Source organism: Octopus sinensis, linkage group LG1 (genome assembly GCF_006345805.1).
Source record: "Octopus sinensis linkage group LG1, ASM634580v1, whole genome shotgun sequence".
Classification (NCBI taxonomy): domain Eukaryota; kingdom Metazoa; phylum Mollusca; class Cephalopoda; order Octopoda; family Octopodidae; genus Octopus; species Octopus sinensis.
Window position 1 is genome coordinate 128,220,612 of NC_042997.1, and position 20,000 is coordinate 128,240,611.

At 39.1% G+C, this 20,000-nt stretch overlaps 1 protein-coding gene and 1 long non-coding RNA gene across 3 annotated transcripts in view; both read left to right on the forward strand.

Moving 5' to 3' along the window:
- Window positions 1–9,197: 9,197 nt before the first annotated feature.
- Window positions 9,198–15,419, forward strand: LOC118764141. The gene is made up of 3 exons (XR_004999925.1): window positions 9,198–9,208; window positions 12,779–12,788; window positions 15,342–15,419. It is a non-coding gene; the product is annotated as an uncharacterized LOC118764141 (long non-coding RNA).
- A 3,484-nt stretch (window positions 15,420–18,903) lies between these two features.
- Window positions 18,904–20,000, forward strand: part of LOC115216733 (low-density lipoprotein receptor-related protein 6-like) — a 719,088-nt gene continuing 717,991 nt past the window's right edge. Inside the window, exon 1 of one of the 2 annotated variants that reach the window (XM_029786291.2) lies at window positions 18,904–19,418. In XM_029786291.2, the coding sequence (XP_029642151.2) occupies window positions 18,989–19,418 (430 nt within the window). In that variant the 5' untranslated portion in view covers window positions 18,904–18,988. The remainder of the gene's footprint in view (window positions 19,419–20,000) is intronic. The other variant, XM_029786282.2, reaches the window with a different exon arrangement.

Consider the following 20,000-nt stretch of genomic DNA (forward strand, 5'->3'; position numbering starts at 1 on the left):
GAAGAAGAAGAATAAGAAGAAGAGAAGAAGAAGAAGAAGAAGAAGAAGAAGAAGAAGAAGAAGAAGAAGAAGAAGAAGAAGAGCAACATCATGAAGAAGACAGGGACTCAGAACATGAAGTATGCACCTTCCATCTTAAAAAGAGGGAAATCTTTAAAAAAAACCTCGAAAGCCTCAAGGCGATACAAAATCCCAATCATAATCCCTAAAACACCAACAGCCTGAAGAAAACGCTGTGCTCACCGACATCTGCAACTGCTCCTACCAACACTGTCAAATTCCCAGAATCTGAATTCTTAGCAAAAGCTTAAGTGGCTGTGTGGTAAGTAGCTTACTTACCAACCACATGGTTCTGGGTTCAGCCCCACTGCGTGACGACAAGTGTCTTCTACTATAGCCTCGGGCCGACCAAAGCCTTGTGAGTAGATTTGGTAGACGGAAACTGAAAGAAGCCCGTCGTATATATGTATGCGTGTGTGTGTTTGTGTGTGTGTGTCTGTGTTTGTCCCCGTAACATCGCTTGACAACCGATGCTGGTGTGTTTACGTCCCCGTAACTTAGCGGTTCGGCATAAGAGACCGATAGAATAAGTACTAGGCTTACAAAGAATAAGTCCTGGGATCGATTTGCTCGACCAAAGGCGGTGCTCCAGCATGGCTTCAGTCAAATGACCTGAAACAAGTAAATGTGTAAAAGAGTAAAGGAGTTTTAAAATCAGATAAACACCTAAATGAAATAACATAGTTGAGACCGATTGCTCTTTTATACCCGTCCTTAAAAGTCCAAGAAAGGCAAGTACTTACCATCAGTAGCCCGTATATTTTCTCTCCAAGTCACAACAGAGATATAACTCAACCATCATACGTAACATAGAAAAATGAACGAAGTCTTCGACAGCAAAGAAATCTCCCGCGCAAAACATTTTCACTGCGACTGATATCAGTAAAGCTTTCGGCTCCATTCCCAACTAACTACACAACAAAATCCCGCCGCGAATGCACGTGTTTGTTTATATATTTGCGTGTGCTTGTATTTGTGTGTTTGTCCCTCACCATCGCTTGACAACCGATGCTGGTTTGTTTACGTTCCTGTAACTTATCGGTGCCGCAAAACAGACGGACAGAATACGTTCCAGATTAAAAAAAAAGATAAATACTTTTGTCAATTTGTTCGACCAAGCCCTTCAAAGCGTTGCCCCAGCATAGCCGCAGTTCAATGACGGAAGTAAGTAAAAAGATCACTCTAAGAAACAACTCAATACGCTAACTAGCAAACTATCTTTCGGAGTTTGCCGTTTCTTGAATGGAGTATCGCAGAGATCTGTCTTCTCACCCATTCTTTTCAACTTATATCTACAAAACTACCCCACCCCCAAACTTCCAAATACAATAACCCATCAAACTCAATAACATAAATACCCTACACTTACGGAAGATGTAAAGTATAGTTTTTTGTTGCTGCTGCACACTTCACGTCCACGGTATTTTTCACAATACTAGGGCGGCGAGCTGGCAGAAACGTTAGCACGCCGGGCGAAATGCGTAGCCGTATTTTGCCTGTCCGTTACGTTGTGAGTTCAAATTCCGCCGAGGTCGACTTTGCCTTTCATCCTTTCGGGGTCGATAAATTAAGGACCAGTTACGCACTGGGGTCGATGTAATCGACTTAATACCCATGTCTGTCCTTCTTTGTCCCGTCTGTGTTTAGCCCCTTGTGGGTAATAAAGAAATAGGTATTTTTCACAATATGAAAACCTGTAGCAGTGGTTATGTGGTAAGTAACTTGCTTACGGACCACATGGTTCCGGGTTCAGTCCCACTGCGTGGCACATTGAGCAAGTGTCTTTTACTATAGCCTCGGACCGACCAAAGCCTTGTAGGTGGATTTGGTGAATGGAAACTGAAAGAAGCCCGTCGTATATATATGTATGTATGTATGTATGTATGTATGTATGTATGTATGTATGTTTGTGTGTATATGTTTGTGTGTCTGTGTTTGTCCCCACCAACTATGCTGGTGTGTTTACGTCCCCGTAACTTAGCAGTTCGGCAAAAGTGACCGATAGAATAAGTACTAGGCTTACAAAGAATAAGTCCTCGGATCGATTTCCTCGACTAAAGGCGGTGCTCCAGCACGGCCACAGTCAAATGACTGAAACAACTAAAAGAGAGTAAGAGTGTGTATTTGGGTGTCCAAATAGTCAGAACAGTTGAGAGAGTGCAATGTATCCAGATTGTCATGCTGCACCTCGTAGCATTCATAACTGCATATGTCAGACTGTGTGGTGTAAGGCCCTCGGCTTAGACAAGCACATGGCGTGTCGAGGAAGATGAATCTGTGAGTCCACGCCTTGTCTTTCGGCCGATTGCTTGCCTGTCATACGGGGAACTGCTTTATCAGGGCTGACCTAGAGTTAGACAACAACAACAACAACAACAACAACAACGGCACCGACACATTACAACCACTATGAAATTCACCATCGCCACTACCACCACAATCACAACCACAACCACCGCCACAACCAGCACGCAAGTCTCTATCGAACTTCAGTTAATATCACCACCATCAACAACAACAACAACAACAACAACAACAATAGCAACAACTCTGTAACTACTACAACGACTACTACCACCATAACTACAGCATCATAACTTCTAACGCCATAATTACCAATATCACCGCCACCACTATAACCACTTCCAATACACAACGAAAATGATCATTACTATGATCGCTACTACCACTACTACTACTACTACTACTACTACTACTGCTACTACTACTACTGCTACTGCTGCTGCTGCTGCTGCTGCTACGCCAAAATCAGTCATCGCCATGGTCTTCGACACCACCAATGCCCAGCACCGCACCACATAAAACAGTCATCACCAACACCGCCATCAATTCTACCACAACCACGGGCATCATCAACATCTCCACTACAACCACCACCACCACCACCACCACCACCACCACCACCACTAAACAACGCTTATCACCAACACCAGTGCTATCATCGCTGCTGCTACCATTATCAGCATCATCACCAACATCACCAATACCGCCACCATCACTAACACCATCGGCGGCATCACCACCACCACCATCACGACGTCCGTCATCGTCGTCATCATCATCATCATCATCATCATCATCATCATCATCAATATAGCATTATCAATACAATGCAATAATACAGTAAAACCGTCACTGTCCACCCGTCGTCCGTCTTTTAATATTTCTTTCTTCTTCATTTCTTCAATCATTTAATCGGTAATGGAAACAACAGCAACAGCAACATCGATAGTAACATCAACAGTGGCAGCAGCAGCAGCGGCAGCAGCAGCACAGCAGTAACATCAGTGGTAGCAGCAGCAACAGATGCAGCAGCAACAGATGCAGCAGCAACAGATGCAGCAGTAACATCACTAGCAGTAGCAGCAGCAGCAGCAGTAGTAGTAGTAGTAGTAGTAGTAGTAGTAGTAGTAGTAACATTAGCAATAGTAGGAACACCAGCATCACAGACAGCATCCTTGACAGCAGTAATATCGCTAGTAGTAGCAGCAGCAGCAGCAGCAACAGCAACAACAACAATACCATGAGTTGCAGCAACGGCAGCAGTTGCAGCAGCACTAACGGCCACATGCTATATAGATAAACAACACCATGAAGAAATTATATACAAATACAATACAACGACCACTAGTTATCCGTACCATCCTCCATTTCAGCTACCATTCACATTTAAGAAATCGACGTAACTCTACCAGTTCCACCATCGATACCCATATCCGTTGTATACACAATCACAATTCCGACACATAGTTTCCGTTATTGCACATCGCCGACCGACCGCTAGTATTGGCGGAATCGGACAAAACGTTTGCTGTGCTTAGATTCCGAGTTCAAATTCCGGCGAGGTCAAAGTCAAAATTTGTCTTTCATCATTCCAGGTTCGATAAGATAGTATAGTGTATATATATATACAATATAAATATACATTATATATATATATATATATATATATATATATATATATATATATATATATATATATATATATAATATTATATAATAAATATTAGGGAATAAATCCACATTTACAGGAAAAAAATCAGATTTAGGATTAAATCGATTTTATAGTAAAATATTATAAAATATTATTCGAGACAAAACCACTATTTGCAAAACAAACAAGGAAAGACTTAATTAATACATAAAATTTTAATAAATAGTCAAAAAAACCGCCACTACAATCGTTTCTTGTCTTGATCGACAATCTTCAGGTGGACTTCCAATAATTCAGTGTCAAATTATGAAGTTATATATATATATAGAATTATATATATATATAGAAACATAAAAACATTTGTATGTATATATATAAATAATAATATCAGGGTAATAAAGATTTTAGAAATTTTTACTACCTATGGCCTAGCGTGTAGAAAAATTAGTCAACAGACAATATATTATTCCTATAAATACAACAACAATAGCAACAATACTAACTTGTACACTGTATTTATATGAATATAAATATGCATATATATATAATATATATATATATATATATATATATGCTTAAATTTAGATTCGTATATCTGTGTGTGTGTGTGTGTGTACGTGCGAGTGTATGTATATATATATGTGTATATGTGAGGTTATATACGTATATGTGTATATGTGCGAGTATGTATTTATGTTCGTAAGGAAGGATGGATGGATGGATGGATGGATACTTGAAATGTTTGTGAATGGAATTATTAGGAGAGAAACGAAAAGCTACCGGTCTTACCAGTGACATACAAAACTACTCATGTCCACATCATAGGCATAGTATAGTATAACTCGATTTGCTAGAAACAGCAGCCAAATCTCTCAAATCACACCTTTCCATCTGAGAAAAGTGGTTTTGAGTGCACTGTAACTGTGAATATGAGAGAATTGTCATGACTGGCATGTATTTAATCATGGGTCTACCCCATTAGAGAATGCCAAGGGCTAAACAACAACAAAACATCAACAACGATCACAATTTTAAAAATCGTAAAACCATTTCTATCGCCATCGTCATCATGGCATCAACTTCCCCATCTTACCATCACCCTCACTAACATATTACCTTCCCCACTGCCATCGTCATTATAAAACCATCTACCCCATTTTACCATCACCGCCACTACCATGTTACCATCCACAACGCCAATCGCCACTGTAAGGCCACCTACCACCCCGTCACACCGTCACCATCGCCACCACCATAATACCATCGGCGTCGCATTTACGAGAGCAATCTCGCAAATTTTCGCCCTCTTTTATACTAACATACCATCAGTACCACCACCACCACCACCACCATCATCATCATCATCATCGTCATCATCATCATTATCATCGTCATCATCATCATCGTCGTCGTCGTCGTAATCAACATCATCATATCACTGATATCGTTAACGTCATCATATTTTTAATTCCTTCAACCATACCACCAACACGATCGACCACGTGCACAATACCATCGTGAGTTTCACTGGAGTCATTCAACCGCCATGTCATTAATCATACCATTAACCATTAACCATATCACTAACTATATAACCAAACCATACCACTAGCTATACCATCTACATGCAATATTACCAAACACACCACGATATCACGAGCTTATTATACTAGCTATAACCAAGCACACGATAGTCATACTATCAACCATTGATAACTCATGGCAAGGAGTATTGTAAACATCACCACAAGGAAGGGAAAGAGAGAGAGAGAGAGAGAGGAGAGAGAGAGAGAGAGAGAGAGCAGAAAGAGAGGGGAAGAGAAAGATAGATAGAGAGATAGATAGATAGATAGATAGATAGATAGATAGATAGATAGATAGATAGATAGATAGATAGATAGATAGATAGAGATAGATAGATAGATAGAGAAAGATAGAAGGGAGGGGACGAAGAGTAAATTGACAGAGGGGTGAAATGTGATAGGAATTGAAGAAAACAGAGAGAGAAAACGGAGAGTGAGAAAGGTGCAGAGAGATTAAGAGAGGGGGTGGACAGAGAGGAGAAAGATAAAGAGTGGTAGGGAAGAGAAAACAGAGGAGGAAAGTATATGGAAAGAATGATAGAGAGAGAGAGAGAGAGAGAGAGAGAGAGGAATGAAAGTGTTGTGTGTGTGTGTGTGTGTGTGTGTGATAAAGGGAAAAAGAGATGGAGTGAGAGAGGCAGAGGAAATACTATGGAGAGAATGATGGAGAGTTATGGTGAGAGGAATACAGAGATCGATGGGAAAGATAGATGGGGATACAATGATATAATGAAGGGAGACAGAGCTTGATTAGAAAGAGAGAACGAAAAAGATGGAGAGAGAGAGAGAGAGAGAGAGAGAGAGAATATTTTGAGATGAAGAGAAAGAGTGTGTGAGAGAGAGAGAGAGAATAAGCTATAAGCTTCATATCAACACTTGTGTTCTTTTGTTTTATCGTTGTCGTAATGTTAGCCTGATTTTCCTGTTCTTGTGGCGAATAAATAAGGAAATCACCGTTGTTGTAATTTATCCTTGTAACGTTCCTTTACCCCTGTGGCGAAATCAGTCTTTCCGTATTATCGTTATCATCGTTTTATTCTGCTCGCGCACGGAGTGATTGGTTTGCATTACACACATACATACAAACATACATACATACATACATACATACATACATACATACATACATCTACACAAAAACTACATACAAACATACATACATACATACATACATACATACAAAACTACATACAAACATACATACAAAAATACATACAAACTACATACATACATACATACATACATACATACATACATACATACATACATACATACATACATACATACAACATACATACATCATACATACATACTACTATACATACAACATACATACATACATACATACATACATACATACATACAGACAGACAGACAGACATACATACATACCTATAGTCATACATACATACATACATACATACATACATACATACATACATACATATAGTCATACATACATACATATAGTCATACATACATACATACATACATACATACATACATACATACATACATACATACATAGCGGATACTGCTGATGGAGCTGCTGCTGGTGCCGCTGCTGTTGTTTCCCCACATCAAAAACAAAACCAAGCTACAATCATTTACTTCAAACAATCTAGTATTTTGGAGGTGGTTTCTCGAGAACGAAGTTCAAACTTATTGTTTCTATTAATATTACTTAATATCGCTTTCTTTCCCTCTCTCTCTTTTTTCCACCACCCCTCATCTTACTGCCCCTCTCTGTCTGTCCGTCTGTCTGTCTATCTATCTATATATCTATCTATCTCACTTTCTCTCTCTCTCTCTCTCTCTCTCTCTCTCTCTCTCTCTCTCTCCCTCTATATATATATATATATATATATATATATACATGTATAAATATATGTATGTATTACTTCTTATGATCGTCTCAATCTAAAGTTGAAATGATTATGAGAAATCTTTGTGTGTTCGTGTGTATCTAAATAGCATGTATGTACGTATGAATATACGTATGTATGTATGTATGTATGTATGTATGTATGTATGTATGTATGTATGTATGTATGTATGTGTGTATATATGTATGTGTGTATGTATGTATGTACGTATATACATACATGTATACACACACACACATATACGCAAATACACACACATCAAATTTTATCATGTATACTAAATTGAAAAGAAGTCTACTTCGACTGAAACTCAACGAAAATTAAATGTGTGAATATATGTGAGTGGGGTATGTATGTATGTATGTATGTATGTATGTATGTATGTATGTATGTATGTGTGTGTATGTATGTATGTACGTATGTATGTATGTATGTAGTATGATGTATGTATGTGTATGTATGTATGTATGTATGTATGTACGTATGTACTCTGTACGTATGTGTGTATGTATGTATATATGTAGGTATGTATGTATATGTATATTGTATATGTACGTATTTCGTATGTATGTATGTATGTATGTATGTATGTAGTATGTATGTATGTACGTACATATGTGTGTGTATGTATGTATATGTATGTATGTATGTATGTATGTATGTACACGTATGTATGTATGTATGTGTATGTATGTATTATGTATGTATGTATGTACGTATGTACGTATGTATGTAGTATGTATGTGATACGTACGTAATGTTGTGTGTATGTTATGTATTTGTATGTACGTATGTATGTAATGTATGTATGCATGTATGTACGTATGTATGTGTGCGATCGCGCATACATACACGGAGAAAGTGAGATAAAGGAAACAGAGTTACACTTATTTCATTTAGACTTAGTTTACTTCCTAAAATATAATTCAAGTTCTTTTCATTGAAATTTTAAACAAATTGTAAGACTCCTAATACACACTGCATAGTTTGAGAGAAGCTTTCTTTCCTACATGTAAAAAAAGAAACAACAGAAGATAAATTCCTTTACTAGTTGAACAAGCCGACAGACGAAAATTGTACTCCCTGTCAATTTGGTCCTCTGTTCATCTATCTGTCTGTCTGTCTGTCTGTCTGTCTGTCTCTCTATCAAGATAGATAGATAGATAGATAGATAGATAGATAGATAGATAGATAGATAGATAGATAGATAGATAGATAGATAGATAGATAGATAGATAGATATTTGTACATACGTAAAACTGTCATTTGTACCCTCTCAGTTACATTATGTGTGCGTATATTTTGTGTGTATTTGTATGAAAGCGCCAAACGACCGCGGCGCAGCGAATTCACGCCTATAGTATTGTGTATGATTGACCTTGATCGTCAGTTTAGTAATAGCCATATAACACCAGGTCAGTTAGTCAGCCATCAGTCGACATTTAGAAGCGTGAACGTATGTTTTGTGCACTTTGGAATTTGCCGCGTGATGAACAATGAAAGATTCGCAAGAACAACGTGTTTGTATGAAACCCTATTTCAGATTGGAGACCCAAGCGGAGACTTCTTTCATGTTGCGACAAGCTTATGGGGAAGACTTTGAGCTGTACTCAATGCCATGAGTGATACTAACGTTTGAAATCAAAGAAACCATTCACTGAAGGCAATACTAAATCAGAACGATCTATCACGACAACTACTGCAATCACAGCGAAATAATCTACGTTGATCCGCGAAATGGTTGCGTGACTGACATCCACCGAAGACGATCCCGAATCTGGACGATCTACCACGACAACTGCAATCACACTGCGAAAGAACGCGCCCTGATCCATGAAATCATTGCCTGACTGTCCGTTAAATTTACGAAGAAGCAGACATCTGTAAAAGTTTGTTTCATATGGTTTAAAAAGAATAAAAATTGGTAAAAAAAAAAACACTGTGTTGCGGAAAAATTGTGTCGCGTCTAACTAACGAACGGACAAAAATAGAACCGAACCAGGGTCAATCAAGAACTGTTTGATCGCTCGAATATTGATGAAAACTTTTTGACGTGTGTCACATCATTGCCGTCTATCCAAAAAGTCGTCAATCCAAAAAAGTCGCTGTTGTGTGTTGCAACACTGCCACTCCTCCATCATCATTAACCACCACACACACACATACACACACACCATCACCACACACACACACACACACACACACACACACACACACACACACACACACACACACACACACAAACACACGCAAAATGTCCCCGAGTCGCTGAAACGCTGTGATATTGGTTGTCGATTTTAAATATGAAGATATCATTCATGAGTTGTTTTCACGTGATCATACGATCAATAAAGAGTTTTATTGGATGTCCTCAGACGTTTGAGATGCCTGAAGCAAGGACAAACACAACCTAGATACTGTAACTACTCACGTTGTGACTTTTAGGTAAAGTACGAGAAGAATTTCGTCTCTTCTTCCTAAAACTGCCCTATTTTTAGGATTTGGCTTAAAGGGAATGAAATCGACCCCACTACTTTTATTTATTTTTTTAAGTCTGGTACTTATTTTATCGAACCGCTAAGTTACGGAAACGTAAACACAGCAGCACTGGTTGTCAAGTGGTGGTCAGACACAAACACGAACGGAAAGACACACTCACACATACACACATACACATACACACACAAATACGACGAGCTTCTTTCAGTTTCCGTCTACCAAATCCACTTACAAGGCTTTAGTTGGCCTGAGGCTATGGAATATTACACCTGCACAAGGTGACACGCAGTGGAACTGAACCCTGAACCATGCAGCTGGAAAGGAAACTTCTTTCCACACAGCCTTTTCTGCGCCTTGGACAAAAAGCTTCGCACGCGCGAGCGTCCTCTTACAGTAGGTGTAGGAGTGGTTGTGTGGTAAGTAGCTTGCTTACGAACCACAAGGTTCCGGGTTCAGTCCCACTGCATGGCACCTTGGGCAAGTGTCTTCTACTATAGCCTCGAGCCGACCAAAGCCTTGTGAGTGGATTTGGTAGACGGAAACTGAAAGAAGCCTGTCGTATATATATATATATATATATATATATATATTATATATATATATATTATATATATATATTATATATATATATACATATGTATGTATTATGTATGTATGTATGTATGTATGTATGTATGTATGTATGTATGTGTGTATATATGTTTGTGTATTTGTTTGTCTCCCCACCCCCAACATCGCTTGACAACTGATGCTGGTGTGATTACGTCCCCGTAACTTAGCGCTTCGGCAAAAGAGACCGATAGAATAAGTACTAGGCTTACAAAGAATAAGTCCTGGGGTCGATTTGCTCGACTAAAGGCGGTGCTCCAGCATGGCCGCAGTCAAATGACTTTAACAAGTAAAAGAGTATATGTACATATATGTGCATATATGCAGATGCATGTATATATGTACTCACATAAGCACACTCACATATTGCTGGTACTGACTACTGTACCGAAGTTTGTTCTATTAACTCTGACGTTTCGTTTCTCAAGATCTTCCATACAACACAATCTATATACACTTCCCTTCATATATGCTCTCTGCCCACTTTACTTCACACAAGGCACTCTCTATGGCAGCGGTTGTAATGTTAGTGCCTATGGTAATGGGGTTTACAAATCCATCGTGATCGAACGGGTCAACGTATGATCAAAGGCGTCGCAGTCATGACTATCCTATCTATAATTCAGAACGACATTGTCCACTATAATTCAATCTTTTTAAGTTGAAGGGTGCTGTTTGAAGGAGATCTGGCTGCTATATCTAGCTCTTCGGACGACCATCCACTGGCTTCCTAATTTGCTTATTGAGTTGTTCTTGTATATCTCCAAGTTAGCCTTGACTGAGTAGTCCTATGGCGCTCAGGTTGCAGGTTGACGAGGCACAGACCACAGATCCAGCTTCTATCATTTGAATGATAGCCACACTTATATTCTAACATACAATGATGAAATGTATGAAGTGCAGTGCAACATTCAGCAGACATTGTACTCTCTAAACCAGTGCTTATCTTTTAACATAATTGTTCCAGTCAAAGAATTACAACCATACTGGGCCACAATCTTGAAGAGTTTTGGTCGAACAAATCACCCCCAGCACTTATTTATTAGAGTATAGTATTTATTCTGTTAATCTTTCTTGTGAAACTCCTAAGTTATAGTGATGTAAACTAACCAGCATCAGTTGTCAAGCGGTGGCAGGGACAAACACAGACACAACGGCCCAAGGTTCTGTGCAGTGGCAGTGTACTCGAAACCAACTTCATAACCATACAGCCATGTCTCTCAAACTTTTCTTTTAACTCCAACCCCTTTTCTTTTATTAACACTTTTCCACCCTACCCTTTTCCCCTTGCTACAATTCAATAATATTAAATACACCACGTAAGGCAGCGACTTGGCAGAAACGTTAGCACGCCAGGCGAAATGCGTAGCCGTATTTCGTCTGCCGTTACGTTCTAAGTTCAAATTCCGCCGAGGTCGACTTTGCCTTTCATCCTTTCGGAGTCGATAAATTAAGTACCAGTTACGCACAGGGGTCGACACAATCGACTTAATCCGTTTGTCTGTCCTTGTTTGTCCTCTCTGTGTTTAGCCCCTTGTGGGTAGTAAAGAAATAGAAATAGGTATTTCGTCCGTCTGTATGTTCTGAGTTCAAATTTAGCCAAAAGTCGACTTTATCTTTCGTTGTTTCGGGGTCAATAAAATAAGTACGAGTTGAACACTGGTGCTGATGTAATCTTCTTACTCCTCCTTCCCCTCAGCTTGCTGCCCTTGTGCCAAAATTTGAAATCAATATTAGATACACCACAAAAAAACTGCTGCCAACATGTTGATCACATTTAAAAGATTATTTACATATAAGTCATTTCATCAATATATTTCGCCCCTAGATATCGCTTTCAAAATTCAGCACAAGGCCAGCAATTTCGCAGGAGGGGATAAGTCAATTACAGTGTTCAACTGGTACTTATTTTATCGTCTCCGAAAGGATGAAAGGCAAAGTCGACCTCAGTGAAATTTGAACTCAGAACGTAAAAACGGACGAAACGCTGCTAAGCATTTTATCCGGCGTGCTTAAGATTTTGCTACCTCACTGTCTATTTGGATATACCCTTTAGATTCTGGTGTTGACCAAAATGGAGATGGGCAGAGTAGAAGAGTTGCTGTTCTGTTAGTGATGTACACCCAAGCATAGTGTTTGAGGCCAGTACAGCTTTTGATGATTCAATTATTTCAGGGTGTTGGTAGTGTTCCTTATGTTTGTTTAAGCTTCAGTGGTAGAAAAAAGTATCTTTTAGGATGTTGTAGTAGTGTTTTAGTGTGTTGCTGCAGAAACAAACGATGTCTCTTACCTGTGCAGGTGGCCCTTCATTTTTCGCATTATTGTTTCGTTGAGCAGGTGGTCTGTGGGTGTGGTCTGTGTACAACCTGTTATGATACGTTAATGTCCTAACATGTTCTTTGTAGTTTATTGTGGAGAATTGGGGGCGCAAGCAGGGGCAGGACTGGCACAACCCATGATTGAAATAATGTATTGTTTGTACAACATTGTTGCAGTTTCTTTCTGATGGCCAAATGTATTGTGATTGCTCTAAGTATCATTGTGCATTGTTTTGCCTGCTTTACTATATACTCAATATGTGCTACAGAAGATTCGTGAGTAACGCCTCGTAATTACCTTCAGCATGTGTGGTATGTTTGTGTTGTTGGATGTGAGGGTCGATCGTATTTGTTTTGTGCTAAGAGGAGACAGTGGATCTGGTAGATGCTACGTTAAGTCTTGTCGCGGAGCCAAACTTTCTAGGTGACCTCCATAAGACTGAAGTAGTTGCAGAGCAGTGTCTGCGGAATGGTGAGAGGATGTGAATGTGATGTCATCTGTGTATAAAGCTGTTTGTATGTCTTGTGGAAGGGTGGTAAAGTTGTGTATAGGTATAGCCTGAAAAAGTAGATGGGAGAACGGATATTCCCTCTGGGAAATTACAAGTTTTGAAAGTGTTCTTCTAGTATACTACATATGCTTTGGCCGACCTGGCAAGTAGTTCATTTAGCATCATTTTGTTGTGCTTTTTAAACAGGTTTCTTTATCTTTTACTTGCTCTAGTCATCAGACTGTGGCCATGCTGGCGGGAACTGCCAAGAAGGATTTAGTCGTACAAATCAACCCAGTACTTGTTTTTAAGTCTAGCACTTATTCTATCTTTATCTTTTGACGAATGCACGAGGACGTAAGCAAACTAACACCGGTTGTCAAGCGGTGGTGAAAGACGAACACAAACACACATATATGATGGGCTTCCATAGAGTTTCCTTCTACCAAATTCACTCACAAGGCATTGGTCGATCCAAGGCCATAGTAAAAGTCACTTGCCCAGAGTGCTGCGCAGTTAGACTGAACCCGAAGCCGTGTAGTTGCAAAACGAGCTTCTTATCCACACAGCCATGCTTGCGCCTGTAATTAAGCTGTATATTTTTGCTTGCATTTTTTTTTCTTTTTTGCACATGGGTTGATAGCAAGAAATGGAGTCAAAAGTTTTACTAGTGTTGATGGTAGTTAGAATGGTAGATATGGGAAGCTTATAAGCCGACGAGCTGGCAGAAACGTTAGCGCGCCGGGCGAAATGCTTAGCGGTATTTCGTCCGCCGTTACGTTCTGAGTTTAAATTCCGCCGAGGTCGACTTTGCCTTTCATCTTTTCGGGGTCGATTAAATAAGTACCAGTTACGCACTGGGGTCGATATAATTGACTTAATACCTTTGTCTATCCTTGTTTGTCCCCTCTATGTTTAGCCCCTTGTGGGCAATAACGAAATAAGATATGGGAAGTTTTGATGGTGATGGTGGTGGTGGTGGTTAAGGCTGTCGTAGTAGGAGTGGTGACAGTGGTGGCGGTAGTACGGATGTTTGCGGTGGTGCTTGGATTCTTTTAGCTTTTTTACCTTTTGCCTGTTTCAGTCTTTGGACTATGGCCATGCCGGGGCACCGCTTTGAATGGCTTTAGCCGAACAAATCAACCCCCCAGTACTTATTTCTTGTTTTGAAGTCTAGTTCTTATTCTACCGCTACCTTTTGCCGAACCGCTAGGTTACAAGGACGTAAACAACCCAACACCAGTTGGAGGAAGACAAATACAAACACAAAGAAGCACTAACAGATACACACATACACACTCATACAATAATAATAAGAAGAATGATGATGATGATGATGATGATGATGATGATAATAATAATAATAATAATAATAATAATAATAATAATAATAATAATAATAATAATAATAATAATAATATGCAATAAGACTGGAGCACTTGCAAAAAACAGCACTGCTTGGAACCGCTCGAATACTCCGGGAGGTGCTCGAAAAATAAGAGGTGTTACATTAGTTCACTGGCAGTGAACAGATGACACTGTAGTACATCTCCAGCGTTAGAAGCTGTGCAAAAGCAATGATATTATTATTATTATTATTATTATTATTATTATTTTATTATTATTATCATCCCCTTCTTTCAATGTTGTTTCCGTTTCTTGCCGAGAGTCTTCTCGATACCTAGGGCAAAGAAACTCACTGTATACCTTGGTAGACCATAAAAATAAACACACCAGATTGTTCATTTAGAAAGTCTTGTGGGAGGGAAAAAAAGGGAAAGAAAGGAAAATGGATAAGGAGAAGCAGAAAAAAATAAAAAGGGGAAAAGGAAACAAAATTCACGGCAACAATGTTCTTCTCAATACGTACGATGTACCAGTTAAAACAATATTTTTCACTTCCTGCACTGATGGTAAGCCAGGGATCAGCCTCAAATAAGTTTTTATCATTCCTAGTGCTCCTACAATTACTGATATTGTAACTGTCTTGAGAAGCCACATTTTTTTTCGATTTCAATCAGCAAATAGGCGCAGGAGTGGCTGTGTGGTAAGTAGCTTGCTAACCAACCTCATGGTTCCGGGTTCAGTCCCACTGCGTGGCACCTTGGGCAAGTGTCTTCTGCTATAGCCCCGGGCCGACCAATGCCTTGTGAGCGGATTTGGTAGACGGAAACTGAAAGAAGCCTGTCGTTATATATATATATATATATATATATAATATATATATATATAATATGTATGTGTGTGTTTGTGTGTCTGTGTTTGTCCCCTAGCATTGCTTGACAACCGATGCTGGTGTGTTACGTCCCCGTCACTTAGCGGTTCGGCAAAAAGAGACCGATAGAATAAGTACTGGGCTTACAAAGAATAAGTCCCGGGGTCGATTTGTTCGACTAAAGGCGGTGCTCCAGCATGGCCGCAGTCAAATGACTGAAACAAGTAAAAGAGTAAAAGAGTAAAAGAGTAAATCTTTATACTTTCTGAGCTTTATTATTGGCGAGCCGGCAGACTCGTTAGCGCGCTGAACGAAATGCTTAGAAGTATTTCACCCGTCGCTGCGTTCTGAGATCAACTTCCGCTGAGGGCGCCTTTGCCTTTCATCCTTTCGGAGCCGATAAATTAAGTACCAGTGAAACACTGGAGTCGATGTAATCGACTTAATCCCCTCCCCCAAGGTGCCCTTGTGGCAAAAATTTGAAACCATTATTATTATTGTTATTATTATCATTATCATTATTATCATCATCAGCATTATTATAATTATAATTATTATTATTATTATTATTATTAATTATTATTATTATTATTATTATTATTATTATTATTATTATTATTGTTATTGTTGTTGTTATTATTATTATTATTATTATTATTATTATTATTATCATTATCATTATCATCATCATCATCATCATCATCATTATTTTATTATTATTATTATTATTATTTATTATTATTATTATTATTATTATTATTATTATTTAAAACAGTCTGATTTAGGCCCATACAACAAGTTTCGTACGCTTCGTAGCTCGTCGGCCCTAGTTTTCCGTCTGCTAAATATATTCACAAGGCATTGGTCGGCCCGGTGTTATAGTAGAAGACACTTGTCCCTATATGCCACGCAGTAGGACTGAACTCGAAACCACGTGATTGGGAAGCAAACTTATTACACAGCTATACTTGCGCCTACAAAGGGTGATTGTTGTAGTGGTTGTGTTAGGCGGTGGGGGATGTGTGCAGTATTGTTTGTGGTGGTGGATGAGGAAGTGGTGTTATTAATTATTCGTTTAACCCCAGGTCACCCCCGACTTATCATGCCCACATTCAAAGGCGTGCTAGCCGTGCCCATGCAGTCTTTTAAAGGACTCAACCACAACGACCGCTAACACCATCACCACAACCACAACCACCACCACCACTACCACCACCACCACCCACTATATCCTTTTTTAAAGATATAATAATATGGTTAGAAGAGTATTTGGCTGCTATTTCTAATAGGTTTAACAATCACACAGACATAGAAGCTCCTAACCTTAGGAAACGTATGAACACCACCACATCTCACATCCTTTGACCCGATCATAAGCTTTTCACACTATCCCACTGTTAGAAATAATCATCATCAGTATTATCATCACCATCATCACCACCACAACCACCACCACCACCAGCACAAACACCACTACAACCACCACCACAACCACCACTACAACCACCACCACCACCACAACCACCACTACAACCACCACCACAGCTACCACTACAACCACCACCACAACCACCACTACAACCACCACTACAACCACCACCACAACCACCACTACAACCACCACCACAGCCACCACTACAACCACCACCACAACCACCACTACAACCACCACTACAACCACCACCACAACCACCACTACAACCACCACCACAACCACCACTACAACCACCACCACAACCACCACTACAACCACCATCACAACCACCACTGCAACCACCACCACAACCACCACTACAATACCACCACAACCACCACTACAACCACCACTACAACCACCACCACAACCACCACTACAACCACCACTACAACCACCACTACAACCACCACTACAACCACCACCACAGCCACCACTACAACCACCACCACAACCACCACTGCAACCACCACCACAACCACCACTACAATCACCACCACAACCATCAAACTACCATTACAACCATCACCACCACTACCATCTCTTCGAACACCATCACAACCACCACCACTACCACAACTACAACCGCAACCACTACTACCATCACCTCAACCAACATCACAACCATCATAACCACCACCACCTCAACCATAACCACAACTACCACAACCACCACAACCACCCATCATCATCACATTTCTACCACGACCACTACTGGTGCCATCATCACCATTATTATAACCAGCACCGTTGCTACAACAAACACAGACCACTACCACAACTACCAGCTTCCCTATCATCATCATCATCATCATCATCATCATCCTCAATACTATTAGTACCCCATCACCACCGCCACCTCCATTACCAAAACCACCAGCATCAGCATCACCCTCAACAACCCATCACCGCTGCTACCACTTCCTTTATAACCACCGCCAATATCGTTGCCGTCGTCGTAGTGGCCGTCATCAACATCATCACCATCAATATCATCACCATCATTGTCATCATCATTGCCTCATCATCATCATCATCATCATCATCATCATCATCATCAACATCGTCATCACTATCACCATTATTGTTATTGTTACCATGCTTTGTTTAAAATATATTAGAAAACAATGAAAAAGTGAATTAAATGTTTTGTTGTGTGCATGTGTGTGTGTGCGTGTGTGCGGACGTGTGTGTGTATACATACATAGCTACATATATATATATATAATATATATATATATATATATATATATACACATGCAATATATAAACAAATATAAAATACATATATACATAGACACGCGCCAAACTCACATTCACTCACACACAAATAATATAATATATAGAGAAGACACACACACATATACTATATATTTTATACATATACGTATATTTCATAGATATAAATATATATATAATACTATATATATATAATATTATATATAATATATATAATATATATATATATATTATATATATAAAAGACGAGAGATAATAGAGAAAAATAGATAAAGAAAGAGAGATGGAGATACAGAGGGGAACGAAAGAGAGAGTGAGGGAGGAGGGAAAGAGTGTGTTTGTGTGTATATGTGTGCGAGGTAGAAGAATCACCGGCGACAAATTGTGCATGACGTCGATTCGATCACTGTTCCTTGCTGGTTACTGTAGCAGCTGAAAAATATAGTTTGTGTCCAGTACTCATCGAATTGGAAGTAGTGAGTGCCGTAGTGAGAGTTCTTGTTGTATTTGTAGTAGCGGTGGCGGTGGTGGTGGTGGTGGTTGCGGTGGTGGCGGCGGCAGTCGTGGTCGTCGTAGTCATCGTCATTGTCGTCATCGTCGTCGTCGTCGTCATCAGCGTCTGGACGGACTCAGTCCTCTTTCTAAGTTGTTTATCAGTCATGTTGGCGGCGTTGTCGTCATTGGATAATAATAATAATCATAATAATAATAATAATCACAGCAACATAAATAATAACAATAGCAACAACAACTATAACAACAACAAAACTAGCAATAATAAATTCACAAAAGGGAAGATTAGAAAACGTCAATGTGAAAGAAGATCCCAAAGTCTTTGGTTTTTACCATGGGATAGTTGTGCTAATAATAACAGCAGCAACAACAGCAACCACAACAACAACAACAACAGCTGCGATAGAAACAGTAGTTATTGCAATGTCGGTGAGAGATACCGGCCTGAGGCGAGAGTTCTAGGCTCGAGTGGGCCCCGTGTCTACACAAAAGTCGGACCAGTGGTCACAATGGGGATTTTAAACACATTCTGGACTATAGTGCTTCTGGTTCTTACCCTAGCTGATTGTACCCCAGGTAAATACTTTTTGTTATTCTTTCTTTAAAGGTTCTTGTTTAATAAAGGGAGACATACACAGCCGCACAACAAACAGACACGTACAATTTAACATCTTCATCTTTTCACTCATCCTACATTGTCATTTAATTTTTTTATTTTCATTCTTTGTTGTATATCATTAGAATTCTATTTTAAACGTGACATGCATGTATACCATGTCTAAATACATATGTGATATATATATATGTTGACTATCATAACCATCCCTCGTTATATATATATATATGTTCCTGTACGTGCGTACATATACTACCTATACATACATACATCATATATATATATATATTACACACACACACACACACACACACCACACATACATATATATAGATATATTATATATATATCTTATATTATATATATATATGTATTTATGTATGTATATATGTATGTATGTATGTATGTATGCATGTATATACGTATATGTAATAAACGCATATATATATATATATATATATATATAATATGCACATCTAAGCATGTATTTATTATAATTCTATAGTTTTGATTTAAACCATTTAGTTTTCCATATAGCCATA